The sequence below is a fragment of the Ciconia boyciana genome, chromosome 2 (assembly GCF_034638445.1).
Source record: "Ciconia boyciana chromosome 2, ASM3463844v1, whole genome shotgun sequence".
In the NCBI taxonomy this organism is placed as follows: Eukaryota; Metazoa; Chordata; class Aves; order Ciconiiformes; family Ciconiidae; genus Ciconia; species Ciconia boyciana.
Window position 1 is genome coordinate 123,146,034 of NC_132935.1, and position 24,225 is coordinate 123,170,258.

Consider the following 24,225-nt stretch of genomic DNA (forward strand, 5'->3'; position numbering starts at 1 on the left):
TTGTACAACGCTTGAAGGCAACATTATATTGCAAAACAGTAGAGATTATCAATGTGTAAAATAAGTGTTTGTCAGAATAGTACCTGATCCAGTGTTATGGAGGCATTTTACCTCCACTAGCTCACACAAAGAAGGATAATGTGTCAATTGCAAAGAAAACTTCCCTACAGACACTAAATTGTACCTCTCTTTCTTTAACAATTTGGTTTGTTAGTATGTGTTCTTTCTAATACAAGGAAACAAAGCCGCAAGGCTTTGAGGTTTTCTTGTGCTAAGCAGGCTGTTTGGAAGCAGACATCTAATTTTCTTACCTGCAGCTGCCATGTGTTCACTTGTTCTAATTGGCTGAAATCCCACAAAAGGTATCTGCATCGATAATATTAACCCCACAATGTAGAAAGTGCTATATGCTAGGAAAAAAAAGAGTGAGGAGAGAGAAGGAAGAGAAATGAATACACACATTTCAAAAAGCATTGGTTCCATAGTAGAGTCCACCGTCCCCCCAGCTTCAGTGACACTGAAACAGAATCATATCATTCTAAATATTTCAGCCGTCCTAATTACTTTTTCCTCCTTTGACTAGAATAAACCTGCCTATTGCATCCAATTTTAGAGGAAGTAGCAAAGTATTGTTGTTCCTAATTGCACTGTTTTTTCTCCTCCTAGGGAAATAAACCATCTACCTAAGATGCTCTAGCTGGGAAATAGTCTTGTCTTCCCATCTTGTTTTCACGAGGCATGGGTGGGGGAAGAGCTCTCAGATAACAAGTGACAAAAGCAGCTTTCTATATGAGGAGAAATTGAAGTGACCAGACCTCAAAGAAGCAAAACATTTAAGAGTCCACTACCTTTGCAGAAAATGCAAAGAGGTATGCTTGTTCTTTTTTTAACACAAGAGCAGAGTCATGCCAAGAAAATGAAAAGCAATAGAATTAAAAATTAATATGAAGCACATGTATTAATAGATCTGTATCAACCATGGGGATATAGATAATAATAACTCCCTAGAAAGCAGATGCCAAGAACGTCATTAATATTAATATTAGTATTAAAAATATGAATTGTTATTACGTATGCACTAAGATTCATATATTTTATTTTGACAGGGTTTTGGTCCTCAGCATTCCAGGCTGAAGAAGAGAGGGGAGGGAAAGACAAAAATACCAACTCTGAACAGCCATGAGTCTGATTACATTTGAAGTAACCAGCCAACAAGTCCAAATGAAGTTTTTGTTCCTTCAGTGGCAAACAGCAATAATCCACTTCCCAGATTTTTAAACACTCCTACAAATCATAAACCACTGTCTTTGTTACGGCCTCAATCTTACAAAGAGATCCCTGTTCTCATACAATCCTTTACTAACCTCCATGAGAACAGGCTTGGGGAGCACATCATTTACTAGTGGTATTGTTTCCACAGCACCTATGTGGTTTCCCTGGGGGATTATGCTCCCAGGGTACTGTATGCTTTCCAAAAGTCACAGAGGTGACTGTGATGATACTTCCAATCACTTGTTGTCTTTTCTGGTGTATTCTTTCAAGCATCTGTATTGCACTACTTGGCCTAGCTACTGATCTATTCCCTCTTAAGTCACTGAAATACATTTTTGCTGTAGGAAGCTCAACTTTTTTAAGAATTCACTACAACGTAAATCATTTACTGTATCATGAAAGTGCTACAACACTGCCATCCTGTGGAAGTTCAATGATTGGCATAAATCACTACATTTCACATTTGTTAGACAATTGTAAATCATCATTTTTAAGCCTAGTCCTGCAACTGTTATACTTTCTTTGTATAGTCCCGCTTAGTCCCACCTCTTTCAAACAGCTATCACATATTTCTACCTGGTATTGAAAAAAAACTGGCAATTTACACAGCAACACAATTTTTCTAGGAACTTAGATACATCAAGGTGATATATCATCACAAACTTTCCATGCTCCTTTACATTCTACTGTTTGCACAGTCTTTGCAAAAACAAGAAGTTAATTTTGATTCCTGCAAGCTACTCTCATGGTTATAACTTTGACTAGGTCATGAACAAAAACATTCTGACCTACTGTGGATAAACTCATTTTACAAACAATTTTAGTTGCTGTACACTGCACAAACACAGGAAGAACCTATTGAAAAACTCCTCCAGAGAGTATGATTAAATACTTGACCACATACTTTCAATTAATGGATTATAATCACCAGAAATAAAACACTCATCATCTGAAGTTTTAGAATGCTGATGTAGTTGATATAAATATATGCCTGCTCACTACTTAAATGATAAAATCCAATACATAGGGCAAGGAATTATGGAAATTAAGTTTTAAATTCTGGAAGATCCTTAAGTATTTTGTTATTAAATATTCTGAAAAGTATACAGAACTTAAAAAAAATTGTACAGAAAAAAAATCAGATTGAAGTGAAAATTACCAAGTCTCTTAAGTGTGCAAGCATAACTTAAATCTATACTGGTACCTTTCTGAATATAAAACCATTTATTTTTTAAACATATGATAAACTACAGGAGAAACTACAAATACAATAATAGAAAATAATATAAATGGTTCCTGTAACTGAATAAAGATGTTATTTACCTATATAAGTGCTGCTATACACTGGAATTGTAAGCACTTGTTTTTAATTATTAAACTAGTAAGATCTGAATGGAAGAGGGTACTGACTACTGTCAAGACAAAAAAAAAGAAAAAAAGCACAGCTTAAGCTTTCAAATGTAGGTAGCATGATCACCACTGATGCCAAGGGGGTCAGAAATTATCTGGCTGATAAATTCACTTGCCTGCAAGTCATAAAATATTTTAAAATTGGCAAAAAGTTCACATTCTGGGAAATTTTTACTCATTAAATGATTCTGAATACACTGCCAGGCATATCAGATCATGTCTCATTAACCTTTTCTTTGGTGTATGAACATCCGTATGAAAAATATATACCAGGACACGATCACAAATTTTTAAAAAATGGTGCTACCAAATAGTGTTCTCTACATTTATGCTATTATATTGGATTAAACATTCATCAGTTACAAAAGTTAGGCTCGTGCTAGTTTAAAATAAAATTAAGCAACTGATCTAGAGATTAAAACCCCCCAAATTCTCAGTAATAGTAAAATGGATGCAGATTTTACTAGCTACTGTCAGCTGACAATAGTTTACAAAAATTTTAGCTGCACATTGGCAGTTTTTTGAGAATTATAGCTGGCAATTGCATAGCACGGAAACTCCAAAAGTTTCTTTATTCTCCCTACTTCAATGAGCTTTTGTAAACTCTTCTCCCGATCTGAATAGTTTGGAAGTGAAGCACACTTTAATTTTCTCCTAGAAGTGCTTGAACATTCTTACCTGTTTCACAAAAACATCCTGTTAAACAAACGTAGAAATCACATACTAATGCGAAACGTACAGACTTCTCTGTGTGTAAGGCTTCACATGAAAGCTTAAATTAAGCCAGCAGTTGCAATGAAACAGCAGAGTAGCAATTACATTTTCATTCTGACAACTCTGCTGAAGTACATCTCCCTCACAGCTGAAGGGCAATAACATCTCAAAACACTGTAGCTATTTGCAAAACAAACATCTGCCAAAACCTTTAATTCATATGAACCTGCAGTAGTATTTTCCCCAGACGAATTCAAAGCCTAGTTCATTGAAAGCTGAAAAAGCACAAGTACTTATTCTGTATTGTTTCTGGTTACCACATCGCTTCAGGATTTTGTAATTAGTAGATTTAATTTTCTCTTGCCTAACTCATAGAAATGGGAAAACAAAAATATTCAATAAAACAATTTTAAAAGCAAAATAAGATAAATTACTTTCCCCTTAAGTTATGAAGTAGTAGTTAATGAAGAAGTTAAGTAATACTAACATGAAAAATTAAAGGTGAGTTAGAGCTTTTTTTCTTTCTTTCTTTTTTAAAAAGAATTTTCATTTCTGAATTACATAAACAGATTAACAAAGAAGCATGAAACCAATATTTATAGTTTTGGTAACAAAAATACAAAACTGAGCTTGAGTAACTATTATAGTATATAATGGTTCCAATACATATGTAAACATAGTAATTTATCTAGCAGGCACTAAAAAAAGCATTTAAATAATTAAAAATACAAAGATAAAACAGTATTAAAATGGGTAACAAAAAATATATTTACAAATATGAAACATCCTGTGATATTACACTTCAACTCATACTATGTTCTCAACCATCCATTGTAGTTTTCACATTATGGAGTCAAAAATGTTCTAGCTAACTTATAAACCTTTGAATACCTGAATTGCTTATTATTTATTTCATTCACACACCTACACCATGGCCAACTGATTTAACTTGTAAATCCTCTATAAAAAAAGTTTACAGAGTATTTAAATGTCAGGCAAATCAATTAAAAAGTTAGTCTCCTAAGATCACTATACACACATTCCTGAAACTGGAAGGAAGGCCGACCCATTAACCCAATAGAATCTTAAGGATTCACGTGGAGTGCACAGACTTTTACACTACTTTTTAGTCCAGGTTATATAAAACATACATGGCTGCTTAAAATTCCCTATGTCTTTTCTGACATATGTCACAATATACCATATGTTTGCACAATTTCTGCTGCACAACTTTTTAAAAATAGCAATTGTTTAACATACTAGGAAAAGACAAAAATATGAAACATTATTACAGACACACACAATATATATACATAAAATATATTAAAATGATTCTACAAATATCAAACCATCCAATTAATTTTTTTTCAGTGCACTAGAAAGAAGAAAATTAATTAGCAGCCACATATATGAAATTTTGGAAGTACGAGTATGTTTTAACTCCTTATTTCCATGTTGTAGAAAATAACTAGCTATAATGAGTAATCAAATTTAAAAAATGCAGCCATATGCAATTACTCAATTCCCACTTGATACAAAACACATCAGTATAATTAATTTCATATCTCATGATTCAGCATTTGGGAATGACTGTTCAATGAACAAAACTTACCAATGTAGACCCTCCTGCTGTACCTTTGCATCAGCAACAGAACAAACACATGCAGTGGGATAAGGTTGATGATGAAAACATAACCACCCCATGCAGAGACCTATGAGAAATGGAATTTGGAAATTAGATTTGAAAATATCTGCAAATTCTTAGGATAGCCAATGCTGGATTTGTACATCCTGATGGTCTAACGAGAAAACAGAAACCCCACCTAGACAAGCAGTCAGAACTACTAGTAATACCATGAGAATCTTCCTCAATATTTATTATCAAAAAAGAAAAAAAACCCCAAAAATCAACAAAACCCCCACATATCAAAGTATTAAAGACTTTTGAAATGGGCTGGTGGATTTTCAAGGCTATCCTTCCTGTATCTCCTCCTCCTCCCAAGCTAATCTGGTCATGCTGGCAACCAAGAATGTGATGCTGGGGGCTTTTCCCCATGGTGAAGGCTGCAGCACAAGGCAGTGGCAGAAGTCCCATGTAGGATCCAAAATTTTCCTTTGACATACAAATTTAGCACCATGCTCTGCTCTTTTTGGTGGGGACAGGGAACAGTATCTCCAGCCAGAGAGGAGAAACGGAACAAGGTACACCTTTGGGAGCAGAACTCCTGGAGCAGAGCAGCCAATGCAGGTTGCAGTGTAAGGAAACAAAAGAAAGGGGGTGGATGAACAGGGAAGCAGGGCGGAAGCAGGAGCACTGTGGAATGGCGTACAACAACATCATGGATATTGCGAACCTGCAGTAACAGCAGCACTTGAGAAGCACTGGTATGATGTACTTAGAACTGAAACATGACAATGGTATCAATATATCACTGATTGCTGGTTTAGATAAAGATTTAATGAGCTATCATTACAATGTTTTATCTAAATTTCTAACATATTTAGAAGAGCTAACGTTGACTAGACAATCTGTATTTTAACACATGTCCTCTTGTCAAATTACAGTCTAGACTTCTCCCATATGTACCATGCCTACCCTAGATCTTCATTTTTAGAGTGCACTAGCTAATGTGGTTTTCACTTCTATTGTACTTTAGGGCTTAAGATTCATGTAGATATTTTTAAAGCCCTAGAATCCAAAAAGAAACCCAAATGACTATGCTCTATAGAACAGATTCCAAAATAAGGACGAGGTCAAGTACTGGTTTTTGATACTAATACTACAAAACCCAGCGTTTCAAGATTTGGATTAACCAATTCAGACAATGTGAAACAAACAGAATAGAAATCTTCTAAATTTTCTACAAACTCATTTCAGATTATCATGATCCTATTGCCAAATTACTAGCATGAAGTATCATGGTTTACACAGGCAACTTTATTTATTGAGAGAAAATATTATATGAAGATAGGTAAGACAGAACAGAATGAGAACAAATGTGCAATTAGGACACTGTCATACTTAGGGAAAGGTTTGAATGAAGCAGGTAGCAGACAGTTTGTATGGACCAAAGACCTGCATCTTTAATTATCAAAATATTAAATCAAATCTAAGCTCTGAAGATTGTACTGAACTGAAGATGCACTTTGAAACTTTTCAAACAAAACTGAGGCATCCTCATAGATTGACAAAAAGAGTGGAAACATGCTATTACTCCTACAAAGATTGCTTCAATGTAAAGCTTTGTTTTATTTTACCTCCTCATCATAAAAAGCTATCCGAAGCAGAAGTTGCTGAAGTCAAATAAACTCTAAAAATATAAATGCAAGAAAAAACCCTTCTCCTTATGGAATGCAATGCAGTAAGTCAAATCACCGCAGTGAGTTAGGTATATATTTCAGACAGATTCACGTACCAAAAAAGATTTCTGTCAGTCCATGCAATATCCATTTCTCTTTCAAGGAGCTGTTCCCCAAGCTCCCCATACAAGAACCGACTCTTACTACCTCAAAATTGTGATTTGATTTAATTTTCAACTTACACTGAAAACATAACTAATACCATCAGAGAAAGACAAATGAATACTATATAATGAATAGTACAATTATGCTTTGTCCTAAAAATTTACCTAAGCAAAACATCTAGAAGGGCATCTTAACAAAACTCTTTCCCAAAGGGAAACACAATATATGGAAAACCACCACCGGGGATGAAGTAGGAACACTCTGTAAGCAATAAAATTCTATCATCTAATCACTGAGGCTAAGCTATGGACAAATCATAACCTTGAGAGGAAAACAAAAGAAAAACCCATTAATTTACATTCAAGGATTGAATGTCATGATGACGACATTGATTCTGTATGTTCTATCACCATGCACGCTCTAGATCACATCCCCTCCCTCTCGTACAATCCCACAGACCAAGACACTAGTGAGACTAAGATGGGAAGAACTTGGTATTGTGTGATTTTTTTTCAGCACTAAAATTGTAGAAGTATCATATTTGTCATCTGCATATTTATGAACAGCACTTTTAGAGGATCTTGCCAATAAACTGGCACAATATAAAAAAAGACTATGGTATATAAATATAACAATTCAAAAACTTACTTGCCTGATTTTGTACTGCACAGAAGTCTGTACCAAGTCTGTACCTCTTCACTGTAATGCTATATAAACAGCAATGCTATGTGCAAAGAAGTGGCTGTTTATTTAATGACTTGGCAAAAAGGAGGAGAAATGGGGGAGGAAATAAATGTACTCTTAACAGGAGATAGCTATTCTCTTTGGCGACATATACAGACCTATTATTTGCTGTATTAACAGCAAAAAATCTCCCAGAAAACCCAATGAACATTAAAGCTAGAGGAAAACTAGGCAGCGTCCAGATAACCTCCGAATTAACCTTGTACTTTAAATTAAGACATGCAAAACAGTTCATAAGTTCCTTTTTCTTGCAAGCCTAGTTACCTGACTGTAGAAAAGCAGTATTTGAGACCTCAATCTTAACCGACACCAGGTAATTAGCCTGACTGTCCCACCACTGGCTATTTTGAGGCTAATTTATTTTTCATATAGCCACAAAAAAAAGTTCATCAGTTAGGGGAAAAAAGGACCTTTGGCTGATTCATACAGGAAAATTCCTCAAGTCTAAGGTTTCAGAAGATGGAGGAGGGGGGAAACCAATTCCCTCCATTTTGCTATTAGTTTTATCTCCTCAATTTTACTGCTGTTTTTCCCCTCTGTCAGCCCTTAGGAACATCTGTACAACAGCGTCCATTTTCATAGATCAAGAATGAAAATTGACTTTATGATCGTTTAATCTGACATTGAATTCATTCAGCAGTTCTGGTGGTAAGCTTTACTTTATGGCATAATTATACCCCAAAAAATAGCTTTCAAAGTTATATAAGTGTAACTTTGTCCATACATTTTAAAAATTATTATTGCATTTTACTAATAATGACACACGGACACATGAATATCAAAATTCCACCTTAATTCACCTGCATCAAAATAAAAATCCCACCGAATCAGAGTACCTATTCACAGCATAGGATAAATTTGTAAGTAAAGTTATTATACTTAAAAGAGTTTTTCCAAAAGTTGTTTTGTGTTTATTTAAATACTTTAAATTTCAAAATATTTGTTCTGTCTTTTTACTAGTTTAAGGTTTTAATAGTAATATGAAGCAACAATTTTATATTATGGCTCCAACAAAGATTAAAATCTCCTTCTTCTTCATATGTTCTTCTTCATATGTTCTTCATCAACATATGGATTATGTAAGCCCTACTCAAATAGTTTAGCTATTATGTATATAAAAGTCTTACCATGTAAAAGTAGGATAGACAGCAGCAGATTGTCCAAAAGACCGACCCAGTTTTCACAGACTTCACCTTTAAAAATAACCAAGTATTTCTGAATGACAAACAAATACTGGACAATATTCCAAAATTTCATTGCAAAACAACTGTCAAGAGAACTTCTTTAGCACATATCAAGTTATATTTGTATGCTTCTGAACTGATGGCCATAAAACTAAACCACAAGTGCAATTCATTCACACACAAAACAGCTTATATCTATTTCTCTAGTTAAAGCAGAGGCAGGATGCCATGCAACTCTCTGCTTCATGATCCGAGGTAGAAAAGTAGTTGCTAAACCTCTATGCTCTTTCTCCGAGACATTAGACCACTTTATAATTCTAAGTGTAGACTCTCCTTGGCTTACTTCGGCTGGCATCAGACCCAACTCTGCAATTATAGATAAAAGAGCTATTCTGTAATTTTGAAAAACTCACTTAAGGTTAATGAGAGCATCCAGATACTACTAAAGGTTTAGCAGGATCCATAAACTGGCCCAGGAGTATGATTTTGTCCAAAAATGATGGTGGCGATTGTGGTGTGGGAAAATAGGAATGAAAAACCATCATTAAATAAAGCTAGAAAGTTATCTATAAAATATATTTGATTCACAAGTAATTCCACAAGAGTTCAGGCAAACATTATTGCACTATGCAGTTTAGTTAAATATGAGTTCCATAAGAACAGATAACTGCTATCATGTCTCAGTTATTATAAAAACAACGTAGGTTGATTATATTATTGTTATCAAACACAGTACACCTTTACAGCTACAGTTTATTCTAAGTCCAGATTTAAAAAACCTACATTTAAGTAACACCAGTCACTCAGTCATGAAAAACTTGAATTCCCTTCCATTATACTCCTACCAACAATATTCCAAGCTTGAAATATTCTAAAGCTAAAAAACTTGTGAGTATGCAACTGCTTATGAAAAGTAGAACTCTTGACAAAATCATGGGAAAACCTGTAATGACCTTGTACATACATGGAGACACTCAAAATGAAAAGTATATGCATTCAAGGAAAGCACAAGAGACAGTACCATACTGTGTCTATGCTGAATTAACAATATAGTTATGCTATTTGTGATATTTCCAAAATAGATGCAACAGTCCAGAAAAACTCCATCTAAATTCCTTCATACAAAACCACATTACAGATGCAATTCCACATACAGATTAAGGAGTGACACACAAGCTGCACTAGCAAGTAGGCTAAGTAAAAGACAGACTATTTTTTTAAGCATGCAAGAAATATTAATATCTTGCTTTGGACAGCTTTGGGTATTTAATTTGGATGCTTAAGTCAAAGACTAGACCCTTCATACAGTCAACAGCTTCTCCAGAAGACAACTCAAAGCACTTTATATTCAGAGTCTACTGCTTTTCACCAGCTAAATAAGGAGGCTAAAGTTTAATGCGCACATAACACTAATACCTCCAAACTGAAAAACAGAAGCAACCTCTCTGTTTGCTTTAAATTTATAGACTTATTATTATTATTATTACTACTACTACTACTACAGGACACACATACTTCAGTTGAACGGTACTTTTACATAGCAAACTAAAGAGCATGATTATGGAGTGGTTCAGATCATGTGACTTCTCAGTACTCGCCTGTTCAAGAGCCAAGGGGAAGAGGAATGAGAGGGAGGAAAAGAAGAATTCAATGGATTCTAAGAAAAATCAGTCATTTGGTTGGAGGAGGAACCAAAAAACCTTTCCAAAGCAAAAGACTCAGCAATTACTTACCCATAAATAGTACGTGAACTGCAGTGCAAAAATAGCTATGCCTTCATTGTCAAATGATCCTGCTACTGATCGGGATATGTAACCTGGAACTATGGCAATAAAACAGGCAGCTAAAAGCCCTGCTCCCTGGTTCCACAGTTCTCTGGTGAGCAGGAAAGTAGAAATAGCTGTAAGGCCGCTAAAAACCGGTGCTAGGAACACACATACATCTCTTATATGGACTGTCACGTTAAGCATATTTAAAATCCAATGTATAAGACCTGCTGTCACCATCAGTCCTGGGTATACCTAAAAGGAGGGAAAAATAAAACCACTAAGTTATTGCAGAAAATGATCATGGTAAGGTTATTTGCATATAATTTGCAACAAAATAGTCATTTCTTAAGCTGATACAAGCAGTGAGCAGGTAAAGCTAAGGGAATTATTTTAATACTACTTTAATCATGTTTTGACAACACTGCTGAATACCAGAGGCTCTTTAAATTTTATCCAAATGCTAACAATTACATATAATCTATTTTGTAAAGGAATAAGCAGCATACAGATAATATGCTATCTTGCATGACATTTATCATATAATGAGAAGAATTTGTTGTTAAGGTATGGAAGCAGAAGCTAAAGTTTGCAAGAGAAATTCAAGCCAGCTAACAGCTTTAAGAAAAAAACAAACCCCAAAACCCTAAGACAACAAGAAGAAACCCAGAAACATTTCCCAGCCCTATCCATTTTCCTCCAAAATATACCATGCCACTCTTTCACTTCTTGTTACTCATGGAGAAAGAAAATGTGCATCAACAAGATTTTTTTTTTCAGCTGAAAAGCTGACAGTCAGTTGAGTATTATATATTTGCAAGACATCTGTAGACATCGTTGGATATGAATGATTAAAATAAAGTCCTATAAAATTGAATTGAGATGTCCTCCAGGAAAGGTAGCATAGGCTTACAAAGATCTATTGAACCCATCATAGAATATTGGAGAACATTAAAATATTCTTAATAGGAATTCTACCCTCCCACATTTATCAACATTAGAAAAATCAATATGTAGTAGAAAAGCTAATATGGACTTCACCTGCTTTAGTTTCTTTCAAAAGCTAAGAAGGGCATTGCACTAAATTAAATTAACAGATGACAGAATGTTCCCCTGCATATATCCTTGAGAGCTGGTGTAGCTCTTGCATAGTTTATTTCAAGATAAACTATTAAAACATAATATGCCATGTGACTTGCAAAATAATGTATGCAATCAACATTTCAATTCTATTTCCTAAGGGTTTTTACTTCATATAATACAGGTATGGAAAAAACACATGCATGTTACATAAAAAGAGTCTCAAGTATCTCTAAGATACTAAAACAAATGGTGATCTAATTGTTACAAAAAACTTCGTAAATGCATGTAAATTGTATGTACTATAATTAAAAAGTTTTCATGCATTTTCACACATTAAGTAACACATGGCTGTGTTAGTGTTACTAAAGCTATTCTACTAATGAACGATATTTGTATTCTGATTTGATAATAGTTTTGGACACCTTTCCTGTCTTGTAACTTGCATCAACACCACTGTTACCTACTCCTGATGCTTCATACAGGTGTCCCACTGATTTAATTTCAAAAGGTCTTTTCCCAGTGAAATCCTAACCTTTTCCATACACACATGAAGTCCAATCAAAATATACCATTGGATTAAAACTTGTGCTTTAAGAGATTTAGGTAACTGTTGTTAAAAAAAATTTTTTTTTTTGCTTTTTTCATTTCATGTACCAGAATTTCAAGAGTTGTAATACCCTTATTTATTACTATTAGAGGTTCATATGCAAGGAAGTAAAACTCAGTTCTCTGTATTTCTTGTTCACAGTACGCTGTTGGATAAAGACTAAAGCAGGCTGACTTCCTGTCTTAGTTCCTGCAGCTAAAAATTAAAAACATCTTGCTATTTCCTCTGCAGCAACTGGACAATTAAAAGCATATTTTATTAAGATTCTCCTTTTATCAATGTCAAATTAGTATTGGAAGTTAAAAAAACAACAACAACAACAAAACTTACTGAAAAGTCATCTTTAAGTTACCATTACAATACTTACAGTTCCACCTACTATTCTTCCCAGTGGATACCATGCTCTTTCATCAAACCAATTTAAAAATTCATAAAACCCATGGGATGCAAGATGATGTGTTGATCTATAGTTAAACCTAGAAAGAAACAGAGGAAAAGAAGGGAGGAGGAGATAAAAACCAAGAACCTAAGTTTTAAGCATACCTTAAGTCATCTCTTTTCTAAGACCTAGAATGTAATTAAACTTTAGCATCTCATTTAGTATATAAGTACAATGATCCTCTTTAAATCTATAGTTTTAAAGTAAATTCCTAAGCTCTCAGTTACTGACCACTATATTTTACTGACCACTATAGTTTTGGGGGTTTTTTTTTGGTAAACGTTAAAAAGTTTTCTATCACTCTGACAAATACTCCTGCCATTTTCTGCATTCCTTTTTAAAGCTAGTTTTCAAACGTAGTCTATCAGCCAATTATTTACCACATCCAGAATACCACTTAAGCAGAATTAAGATCATGGAAGAATCAATGCAAGAATCCCATTCTGAGACAGAATAGCTACCCAGTACTTCTGCTCTATTTCATGTAACATTGAGAGGTGATGTAATGTAATAATATGCTATCAGTCTATTTGTTCACACTATCAAACTAGTGGCATTGGCATATTCCCTTCTTTCAATCAGTAAGAATCTACACAATGTAAAATCTATGTAGATGAAGTTTCATCTTCAAAGTTTGTACATTCTCTGCTGCAGAAAATTCCTTGTAGAACAAAAGCCCTCCCATGCATACCTTCAGTTCAGTCTTCCACATTGCCCATGTACCATTAAAAAAAACATTGAAGGATTGCCATCAAGGCATTAATATTCCACTTTTCTGGCACATAATTCTTCCAACTTCTCAAACTTCAGATAGCAAAACCTTTCAACTATTACAAAGTCCATTAATTCTTCAAATTAGGTATCAGACTGCTGTGAGAACTGCAGCGCACATTACCCCAAACCACAACTCTCTCATGATCATTCAAAAGCCAAACTAACAAGACTACAGGTATGGATGCTGTAGAGTTTTGTAAAGAAAGTTCAGGCTTAGAAAAGCCTGGGTGAACACCACTTCTGAAACAAACAACATCCACAAACCTAACCCTCCTAACAGATATTCTAATTGGAATTTACATAACAATGTGAAATTCATTAGTTAAAGAAGTATTAAAGATCATATTCATTAGTTAAGTAGAAGTTCAGATGACTAAGTGCAATACCATAAGAGATAACAGGTTAGATGAGCAAACCACCGTGAAAGACTTCCAAAGACAGTTAATAGTCAAGGATAGAAAAGCTTATGTGTATTTTTCATTTTGTCTATTTTATGAAAGCATCCACTTATATCACTAACATGCATCACTTCTAACACAAATTTTAAAACTACCTCAAATTATTTCGTATATCTAGGATTCCCAAAATATCACAGGTTTATTTTGAACTAATTCAGTTCAACAGAATAAAGCTAATGTCATTCAAGGCTGTAAGACCCATCAAGTTCCTACTTGTTTAATCAGCACAAGTCTAATATCTGAAGTACAACCACACAGAGGTCATGTGCAGATTTCTTCATCTACACAGTGAAAGAACAAAAAGAATTGAAAATCAAGTCTGGGTATCAGCAAACTTGCATGTTTCCACTGACTGAACTATCACAGCATCAGTCAAGTGACATTAAAATTAAGTAAATAAAAAATACAGTGCAGTATTTTCAGGAACGCTCTCTTTACATGTTAAAAAAGCAGTTATACAGGATACATTAACTGATAAAACTGCGGACTTTCAGAAGTAATTAGTCCTGTTTATATAAGAAAATTCACACAAACATCAGTCATTCTGATCTAGAAATCTTTGTATCAAACAGCAATGTGACATTTGTTTCTAATAAGCCTGCAACTATTCCCATTTGACTAGATTTCTAAATATTAATTCTCCAGTTCTGAACTGTCAACTACAATGTGATTTATGAAATGCTGCACCTGTAAAATTAGCCTCTTATCTTAGTATAGCAAGGTCTATTGTTAATTTGTTTAGTGCCAAGTGCCTGCAATACGGTACAAGACAAAGCAGGAGTTCCGTGTTGCACAGGACGCATACAATCCAGCCAGCTATGGACCGGACTTAAAACGCACTGAAAACCCAGCCAATGTTGTTATCCTAGAACTTTAAAAAGGAAACAAGAAAGGTATTTACTAACATGGATTACTTTCAAATGTTTAAATCATGTCTCAAACTCACAGAGGCTACAAAAGTATGACTAATGTTTATTTTTAGAGCATTAAAAGATTAGTTAAACAAATTAAATAGGCAAGAATACATATTGACATTCTCCTCATGTTTCAAACTAGTAAAGCTTCATAACTGACTTCAGAAGGATGCGAACAACTGTCTTGTACTTTGGCAGCATCCCATTAAGTCTTTAATGAGAATGAATTACCACCTAAAATTGAAATGCAACAGCATTCTACTTCCACCACTTAAGAGGTAAGAATTTAATCTTCCCTCCTAACGTACTTTTGGATAGATACAAATCTATTAACCCCTTCTTTCAAAAAGCGATTGATTCTTTTGCCACAAATGAAAGCATGCAGAGACAGCTGGGCATGCCTTTACAGCAGAAATTATTAGCAATACTATAGGTACATTAATTTTTCACTGTGAGAAGACCTATAGGTGAGAACAATAGCCTTCTGACCACAGAAACCTAAAAAAAGTATTTAGAAGCTTAACCACAGCACCTCACTGACTTTAAAAAAAAAAAAAAAAAAGAAAAAAAAAGTGCTCACTTCACCTCCCACTAGGTAACCTGCAAACAAAAATAAGTTAAAAAGTCAATATAAACATATGCATATATAAGGAGAAGCTTGATGAGTAATGCTGCATATCAAAGCCTGCTTCAGGCATTGACAAAGTGGCAGCAATGGGCAGGGCACCAGACAACAGTATGGTCTAGCAATCATATGATGCCAGTATTATGCTCTGGTGCCACTTACCCACTTCACAGCACTCTACTCCTTTAGGGACAAGCCTGAACCTTGAAAAACTGTTTCCCTTTTGGCCATAATGGAGAGCACCACTAACAAACAGTGAGTATCGCAAACCATAGTCACACAACCTTCTTACTATCTTGGTGCTTTTCAAACTGTGTTTGAAACACAGCATGGTGGTATTGTATTTCTATAGCAGTACTGTCCAAGTATCTACAACTATCTATAGGATTCATGGGGGTGTAAAACAACCCTGGGAAATACCAGAAAAACTGTTGCCTATGCCCGCATCCTGGAGATTTAGGGACTGCAACTGAGGAAGGAATCAGAAGACAAGAACAGCCAGTGCTGGGTAGGGGTTGCATTTCAGGCTTGAGTGTCACTGCCTTCTTCAGTTCTTCCATCTCCAGCAGCAGCAAGAATAGGTGATATTTGGGGTTTGTATCCAACCTTCCTTCTGACTGGCTAGACTTTAGCCAAGGAGACAAAGGAACACATTATTATTGTTCCACAGTGTAATCACAGTACACTGCTGCTTACAGCGACTAAATAGGATGCAGTACTACGTGACAGGACCAGACTGAAGGAAAGGATCCCTTTTCTCCCACCCTCAACCCTCATACCCATCTGATCTTGAGGTGTGGGAACTGTTCACCCATTTCCCAAGATCCCCTCTCATCCTTCCTCATCCCTTTGAGGCAAGTCACTCTGAAACAGATCTGAGAAAGAACAAAATTATGTGAAGCACATGCCTAATTAAGAACTTAGCTTGAAAGACTGAGAAGAATATTCAAGTTCTCAGTCCATGTTGTCAAGAAGATAAACACTTGCTAACATTCAGCAGAGAAGAGCTCTTAAGGACCTGACTGACTAACACCAGTAAGCGTTGACTTTTCTTATTTTAGCTGACGTTCTAGGAGGAAAAGTGATGCTCTGCTGTTCTCCTTGCCTCTTTCTGTCAGGTCTGTAGTTTGAACTGTCTCTTCCTCTGAGTTAAGCTTTAAAGGAATCATCAAACAATCCTAAGTCTTTGTACATTTCAGAATTCAAAGTCCCAACCACCAAATTAGGCTGATATTGTAGTTTGAACCTTTTGGGGGATGCTCTGATGATCACAAAAGTGCTCTATGCATGGTACCATTAATTTTGTAGCACTATTAGAGATAACTATATTGGTTGGTTCAGTAGAAAACTGAAGATGAGTTAAGATATGGTTCTCATTTTCAAAGCATATTTCGATTTCAGCATAGAACAGAGCTCAAGCAGCAACAGCAAAGTAACCGAGCATAGGCATATATTTTTTTTTTTTTAGTAGCAACATTAATTTGGTAAGCTTAACTAGGCAACTTGCAAAATAAAGCCTGAAAAGTTTTCAGTTATATGTTATGTACTGTTAATACTTAATCTTAACTATCTGTTCATGCTTGGGTTTGAATGAACTGGTTTTTCGATGACAAAAGGTAAAGCTGTTAAGATGATTAGTTAATGCTATTCACAGCGGTCACTTGCTCTGTCCAGGAGCTACAGAATTCTCCAGCACTTCCCAGCAACAATTACTGCTATATTTATAAGGAGATATCTCTGACTTTGACATTCCTAAGTTTAGTATTTTCTTGACAAAAGTACTATTTAAGATGAACATTCAAAAAAAATTCAGCCTACTGAGAAAGTAAGAACATATAGGAAAAGAGCACACGTACAGCAATGCAGTTACTTTGTTCAGATCTTAACAACATTTAAGGCAAATTACACTGATGGCGATGGAATTCATTTGACCCTCCCATTACAACAGGGCGCAAGATTGGAGTGTTGCTTCTTGTGGGAATGTCGTTGACTGTCTAAAACCCTATCAATTGCATGCTACTATTGCTCCATCATCTAGATTTTTTATCTGGCATTTTATAGCCATCTGAGAATATATAATCTCCTTACTAACAGAATCTGTTGAAAATTTTCTAAGCCTGCAATTATAAAGGCTTCTGTGCTCTAAAAGTGTTCAGCTGCAGATGCACAAAAATTTCACATCTGCAAATTCAGAAAAATTACATGATACAAACTAACTGTGAACATTACAAGCTATCTGAGCAATTCTAGGAGTCAGTTTTTAATGCAAATGTAGATTACAGAATAAATTCTGCCATACAGCATCTAATTAGAGATGGGAAGTCTAGATTCTTGAAAAAGACAGTCGGAGATTGACTCCATATCCGACATATTCTTTGCATCCAAAGGAAGAATTTATTCAGTGCAACGCTTTTATGTAAAACCTAACGAGAAAGTTCAGTAACTTGCAATGAAACAAAGAAACACATATACAGTATTCCATATTAAATTTTAGAACACCTGCTTGCCTACATATTATACTAGCACACCATCCTGAAAGACTTATTCTGAAGTCTGTATCTACAAATAAGTAATTACCACAATGAGTTTTGCATATGGTTTTTAAAATGGAAGTACAGTAATCAATCACATAATGAATTCAATGCACTACGACAGTATTTCTCATCATGAAAATGCTTACTTGTGTTGAGTTTATAACCTTGGATGGACATTTAAGCCAGTTTCAACTAAACAAGACCAGAATTTTGCACCAGCAATACCTGTAGGCAAAAGTACTTATGATAGGTAAAGAGCCTTTCCTACCGCCCACAACCCAAAACCAAGGTGTTACAGACTTCCCAATAAGAATGGAGAAAACATACACTGAGGTCTACATGTGTAAGAACCAGCAAGACAGAGGGTGGTCCTCCATTTACCCGAGCTAAACCTGACATAACTCTGCAAAATGGAAGAGCAACCAGGCAATTTTATTTCAGAAAAATCTCATGTTCCTTTCTTCTTAACTTAAGCTGATGCCAGCAGAATGATTTTATTAGGTCTTAAATCTAATACAAACATAAAGATACACTGCATGAATTGTCCCTAATTAGAACTTTTATATATAATCAAGTACTTGTGTGTCCACAAATCTTTTTTCTGGAATTTCTCTAGATGCACACCTAGCACAGTTTTACGTGGAACATGTTATCACTTTGCACACTCAACTGGAGCTTCTGCACCTCACTGGACAGCAAACACCCAGGAGTCATGAACACATTAACTCTACCCTGTTTTTTCACAAGAGACATAGAACATGTTTGCACAGTCCTTACTAAAGTTGATTGAAAGAGACAATTATTAAATCAAGTCCATCAGAAAGAAGAAATAAAAGCTTTGGCTGATGTAGAATTTAATATTGTCCTAATTCTGTCATTTTTAGGGGGTTAAATATGGAATTTTTTATGGTTTAGTCTTTATGATTTTATCTCAAAATACATGGATATTTAATTACTCTTTGTATTCTGAGATAAGCCTCAACTAATATCATATCAAGTATTTGGTGAAAGCTCCCAAGAGTGACCTACATTTAGAGAGACCCAACTGATCTTTAGGGGTTTTGTTGCAAGTAGGGCCATTTGAAAAGATAAATACACATCCTGCAAGTTGACTGTCAACCAGAAGTCTAATGTTTGATAAGAGAATTGGCAGCAGTACTATCATTCTGAGTTTCCTCAGGTTCAAAAGTGGTCATGATCTTGCTTTTGAGTTCAGATTTCTTAATTCTGAACAAACACACTCACTCAGAAAAATGTGGCAAAGACTCCTTTGTTATATGAAGGATAGTTAGTATGCTAAAGTAATAAAATGGCAGGAAGTTCTGCAGTGATGTGGCCACCTAACTTCAGAAAAGATGGAAATTCTGAGTCAAAGGAGGAAGAAGTTTCTGCTCCTGGAATCCAGCTGAGCAACAAAACTCCTCCTCTTTGTAATACCATTAGAATAATCCCTGATGGGAAAAGACCAGTAGGAAGCCCAGGCAGGAAGAAAAAGCTGGATGGCACAACCAGAAGGGCACCTATTTTTTCAGGTCCAACATTCAACCATGCTCAATGGAAATCCTGAAGAATACCAGAATGGTTATAGAATAACCATTAAGAATAGCCATTAAGAATATCAGAATGTCCCCAATGTGTTTAAGAAGGATTACAGCATTCCTACTGCCACTACTTGGCATGGTATTTTCACTGCCTGCAATATCATGCTTAGCAAGTGCTAAAATCAAGAACTGCATGCCACCAGTAGCTTAATGATATGAAATTCTACAGGGAGCATACAGTCACTCTAACTTCTTCAGAGAGCCCAGGGCATCTTCAATATTTTTGCTAAAGAGCTGCAAGCTTTTAAAGCATTCCATGACCACAGCTTATACTTTTCACACAATATACCACATCTGAAGCCACGATATGCTTCCCATCATCACTGTAGTGTGCATGTATCTGCCTACAGTTTCAGACACTTCCTCCGATGCCTATTAGGCTTTTTCATTACTTTTTTCTCTCTTGCTTCTGAATTATTCCATGTCTCAAGGCAAATTATTAAGAAAAGAGTTAGTTTTATCAGTACTAAAAGACATAGTTTGCCAGTGAAGCCTGCCATTCATAACATTTAACAACGTTTTAGACCTAAGAAGAAAGTGATGATGCCATTTTTTCTTGGGACAGTCAAAATTCCCAAGAGGTTTCAATGATAAGATGCAAACAGAATAATGTGAAATTCCTACGGGGAAAAATTGAATGCTTGTTTTCTTCTCTACTGGACATACACTTCACTGCAGATACTACACTATGACTCGCATCAATACTAATGGCAATATTGGTTCCATACCTTTTGACAGCATCAGCTTCTTGAGAGGCATCACTTCTCTGCTCAATCCAGTATTAACTATCACAAATTCAAAAGGCCCTACAGTGTTACGTCTGGTTTCTTCTGAGTGCTACTGGGCTACTCTGTGGCGCATTAGCCTTACATCTTGCAACTCTGAAGGCTTTGCACTGAATTCAAGAATATGTTCAAGAAGGATGTTTCTTCTGGATGAAACAGATTCATGCTGTACTTGTTTTTAACAGGATGGAGGCAGCTTAACTTCAGGACCTTCTAAGTTAAAGGCTGGTACATGAGGATCTGGTCAGCAGAAAGGAATTCAAAAGGCAATTACCTGAATAATATATTTTAAGCAGCAAAATATTCTTTCTGTGAGAAATGTGATACTAGAAATCAATGGGCTGAACATGTCTGTTTCACAAGAATTGACTGGGAACCGTGTACGGCTAGCTCCCAAGCCACTTTTTTCATGGTCTTCTACTATAGAACAAAGCAACCTACAACACCTAAACAAATATAGTGGACTCTTATTAAACTAATCTCAAACATACTACCTGCTATATTGTAGCAAGACCTAATATGTACCCAGAAAAGAATACTAATTTCTGTAATAGTCTGAAATACAGAGTGAAATAAAGGGTATTTCTTATTCATTGCGGGTATTTTAATTATATTTTAACTATTTGGGAGTATGCGGCACAGTCATCATCTCTATTACATAATAAAGTCATCTGTATGCTACAATGCAGTGGCAACTATGGAAGTACCAGCTACACTAAAATGCAGTTGAACCAACTTCACAATTATTTCCCATTAAGTGAAATTTAAGGAATCAGTCTGGATGCAAGGTGGCCTGGCAGACCATTTCTACCCTGTAAAATACAAGACATGGTAAAAAGTAAACAGGACCCTCAGAAAGGCTCTAGATCCCCAACTTCCCATACAATCATTTAAGCAACGACAATCTTATTTCTGGCACAACATTTACACAGTTATAGCACTGTAGAAGAGCTTTAGCAGAAACTATTGTGTTCACTCCTCAATAATCAACAGCCTGTTGCTTGAACTTCCATGTAACATCAGAAAGAGTACGTCCAGCCAGAATCGGACATTAGATATCAAACCACTCTGTACAGATTATGTCAACAAAGTTTTTTGTTAGCTCACAGACATTAAAAGAATCTACAGTGCTGTGGTTGCATGTCAGCAGTGTAAGTCAGTTTAGCAAGTTAAAATAATGTAGTGTTTAATCCAATACTCCGTAAATATTTGCTCTTTAGTATCTCTCTTAATACACTTGCTATTCTTCCTCTTGCAACTAGCTCTCAGTTACCTGAATTCTCTGACTATGCTTTCTTCCAATTGTCCTTTCTGTACGTAGATTATGTTTAGTCCAGGAAGCTGGACCTCTCATAGAGCACCTGTTCAGCTCCATCTGTTGCAATATTGACTTACTGACTTTTTACTACAATGAATGCTGAAAAATTAGAAATTAATGTTTCAGAGTGAATAATACAAAGCATCATCAGAGCAGAAACAGACAGTCTATCTAACTCGAACAATTTCGGTCCAATGATTGAGGCTGGGTTAAAGACCTAATTTTATCTAACTTAAATATGTCTGCTCAAATTCTGCTTAACCTTTCGGTAACCTGGCAGAAATAGACATAAATATTGCATTAATCAGGCAATTTACTGCTGTGGGTATGTATGTTTATAGAGATACATATATAGCCACCTGCAGAACAAACCAAACAATATGCCCAGGGTTTGCAGAAACCTAGAGATAGATCTAATCAAATAAATCTGAATCAAATAAACCCTAATCAAATAAAGCTGAAAAGAAAAAGGCTTGAATATAGCCCAAAGTGCAAAAGGATGGGGTGGGGGATAAAAATTTACAACTCCAGGATGCCTTGTACTGAATTACACACCCAAATTTAACTGTGGCAGTTATCCTTCAACTGACCTTTGCTACTTAAAAGGAGTGCAGAAGCACTCCTAATCTACTTCTGTGCCCAAATCAGAAAAATTAGCTTGAATAGCAGCTAAAAAGCAAACCACTCTAAAGATGATCTAACCTATTTCACCTGATTTTTCTCCGAAGCAGATTAGGAGTACTCACATGATCTATTAATACAGTCTAGCAGAAGGGATGGTGGCCTCCAGCTGAAGGCAGAAAGACTTCCAGCTGTTTGCAAAGTGACTGCATATTCTCACACTGGAGGAAACTAATGTGGGAATAGGATAAATAAAATAAAATATCACCAATAAAATAAACAAAGACCAGGAAAGTAGATGACAACAGAAAGTGGTCTTCATCCTTCCCTACAACACACAGACTGGAGTTTATCTTTTTAACCATATTTTGCATTCTTGATGAACTTTCAATGTCTGATTTATTCTGAAATAAGTATGGCAAGCAGAATTTAAAATTAGTTATTCACTACATTTATTTTATATCTTCATACTGTTTCAAGTGAGTCTAAATAAAAAAAAAACAAGTTTTCACTGAATTTAATTCAGCCTGTTAAGAATTGTATTTAATGGTTACCAATGTTTCTTTAATGACTATGCACAAGAGACACAAAAGTCTAATAACAAAACATTATTTGCTTTTTATTAGGTATCCTCACTGAAACAGCACAGGTTAAGTGTACTGCAGTGACTACAGTGCTCAGCATTTAAGACAGTATTTATAATTGATATTAAATTCCTGCCATGTACAATGTGAAATTAAAGTTACATGTTTGTTTTCTCATTACGTGATGGAATTTCTAGCATTGCTTAGTCTTACTATATTGTAGCTATCAAACTATTTCACTGTGCTCCTGTCACTTTAGTAAAATCCAATTCATGTTTAGAAGTGACCTTAAAAGGGCTTTTAAAAAACCAAAAATACAATAAAAATGTGGAGGTGGGGGAACACTGTTAAGATGAACTAGGCTTAATATTATACACATATGCTTTGAAGATGTGATGCCTTTCTGCCACAAGTGCTGTTACAGAAATATTCACAGACTACGCTCACCATTGCCTCAACTATCATATGTCCAGGAGCATGTTCTTTCCAAAACACATCACCTCCTTGACCAGCTGGCTACATTAGTATACAGTTTGGTAGCTATAGCCCTTCTGTCTTATATTAATGAACATTAAAAGGGATGAGTTTAATTTCTAATGCCGTTTTATTAAATAAAAAGTACTGACTTGAGGTACCATGCTTCCCCTTCTCCCCCATTGCCACATGAAATGGGGTAAGGTAAAATGAACGTCTGGTTGCTCATGAAAAGGAATGGGAAAAGGAGGATACTAAAGCAAGAGGATCAGTTGCAGTTCAGGTGGGGTTGAAAAGAGGGGTATTGCAGGGAATACGTGAGAGTTGTTGGGAAGGACCTAGCAGTTGTTCTCAAGGGATAGTTCTTAGGTCACATAATCCTAAATCTTCTCTCTACTTGCTCTCCAGACATGAATTAAATTGGCCTATTCCAGGACCTTTCACACTTCAATCCCCACCAGACTGTATGCCCTCTCAACTCTCTCTCCACAAATGTGCATTTAAATTAGAAAACTAGAGTTAGTCTTCCTGATTCAGAAGAGGGATTCATCTCTAGATTCCCAACATCCCATATAACCATTTAAGCAATGACAACCTGATTTCTGGCAGAACTTTTAAACAGTTACAGCACAGCAAAAGAGCTTTAGCAGAAACTATTGATATGTTCACCCCTCAATAACCCACAGCCTGTTGGTTGGAGAACTCATAGATACTTGAGATTGGATCAGGGTACAAGATGTGCTAATATAGTAGCTCACTGCTGCTGGAAAAGGGGAGTTTCCCTCTCCCTGCATCCAGCTGCAGATCCTGACACCTGTGCTTATCAGATTTCTGCGAGTTGCCTTAAGTTGTT

General features: G+C 35.6%; 1 protein-coding gene across 1 annotated transcript in view; it reads right to left on the reverse strand.

The window, feature by feature from the left end:
• The window catches only part of STT3B (STT3 oligosaccharyltransferase complex catalytic subunit B), a 53,581-nt gene that overhangs the window by 18,468 nt on the left and 10,888 nt on the right, over window positions 1–24,225 (reverse strand). The window contains exons 2-6 of the mRNA XM_072853924.1: window positions 12,613–12,721; window positions 10,523–10,810; window positions 8,733–8,798; window positions 5,009–5,108; window positions 312–410 (exon numbers count right to left, since the gene is read on the reverse strand). Of these exons, the coding sequence (XP_072710025.1) occupies window positions 312–410; window positions 5,009–5,108; window positions 8,733–8,798; window positions 10,523–10,810; window positions 12,613–12,721 (662 nt within the window). The remainder of the gene's footprint in view (window positions 1–311; window positions 411–5,008; window positions 5,109–8,732; window positions 8,799–10,522; window positions 10,811–12,612; window positions 12,722–24,225) is intronic.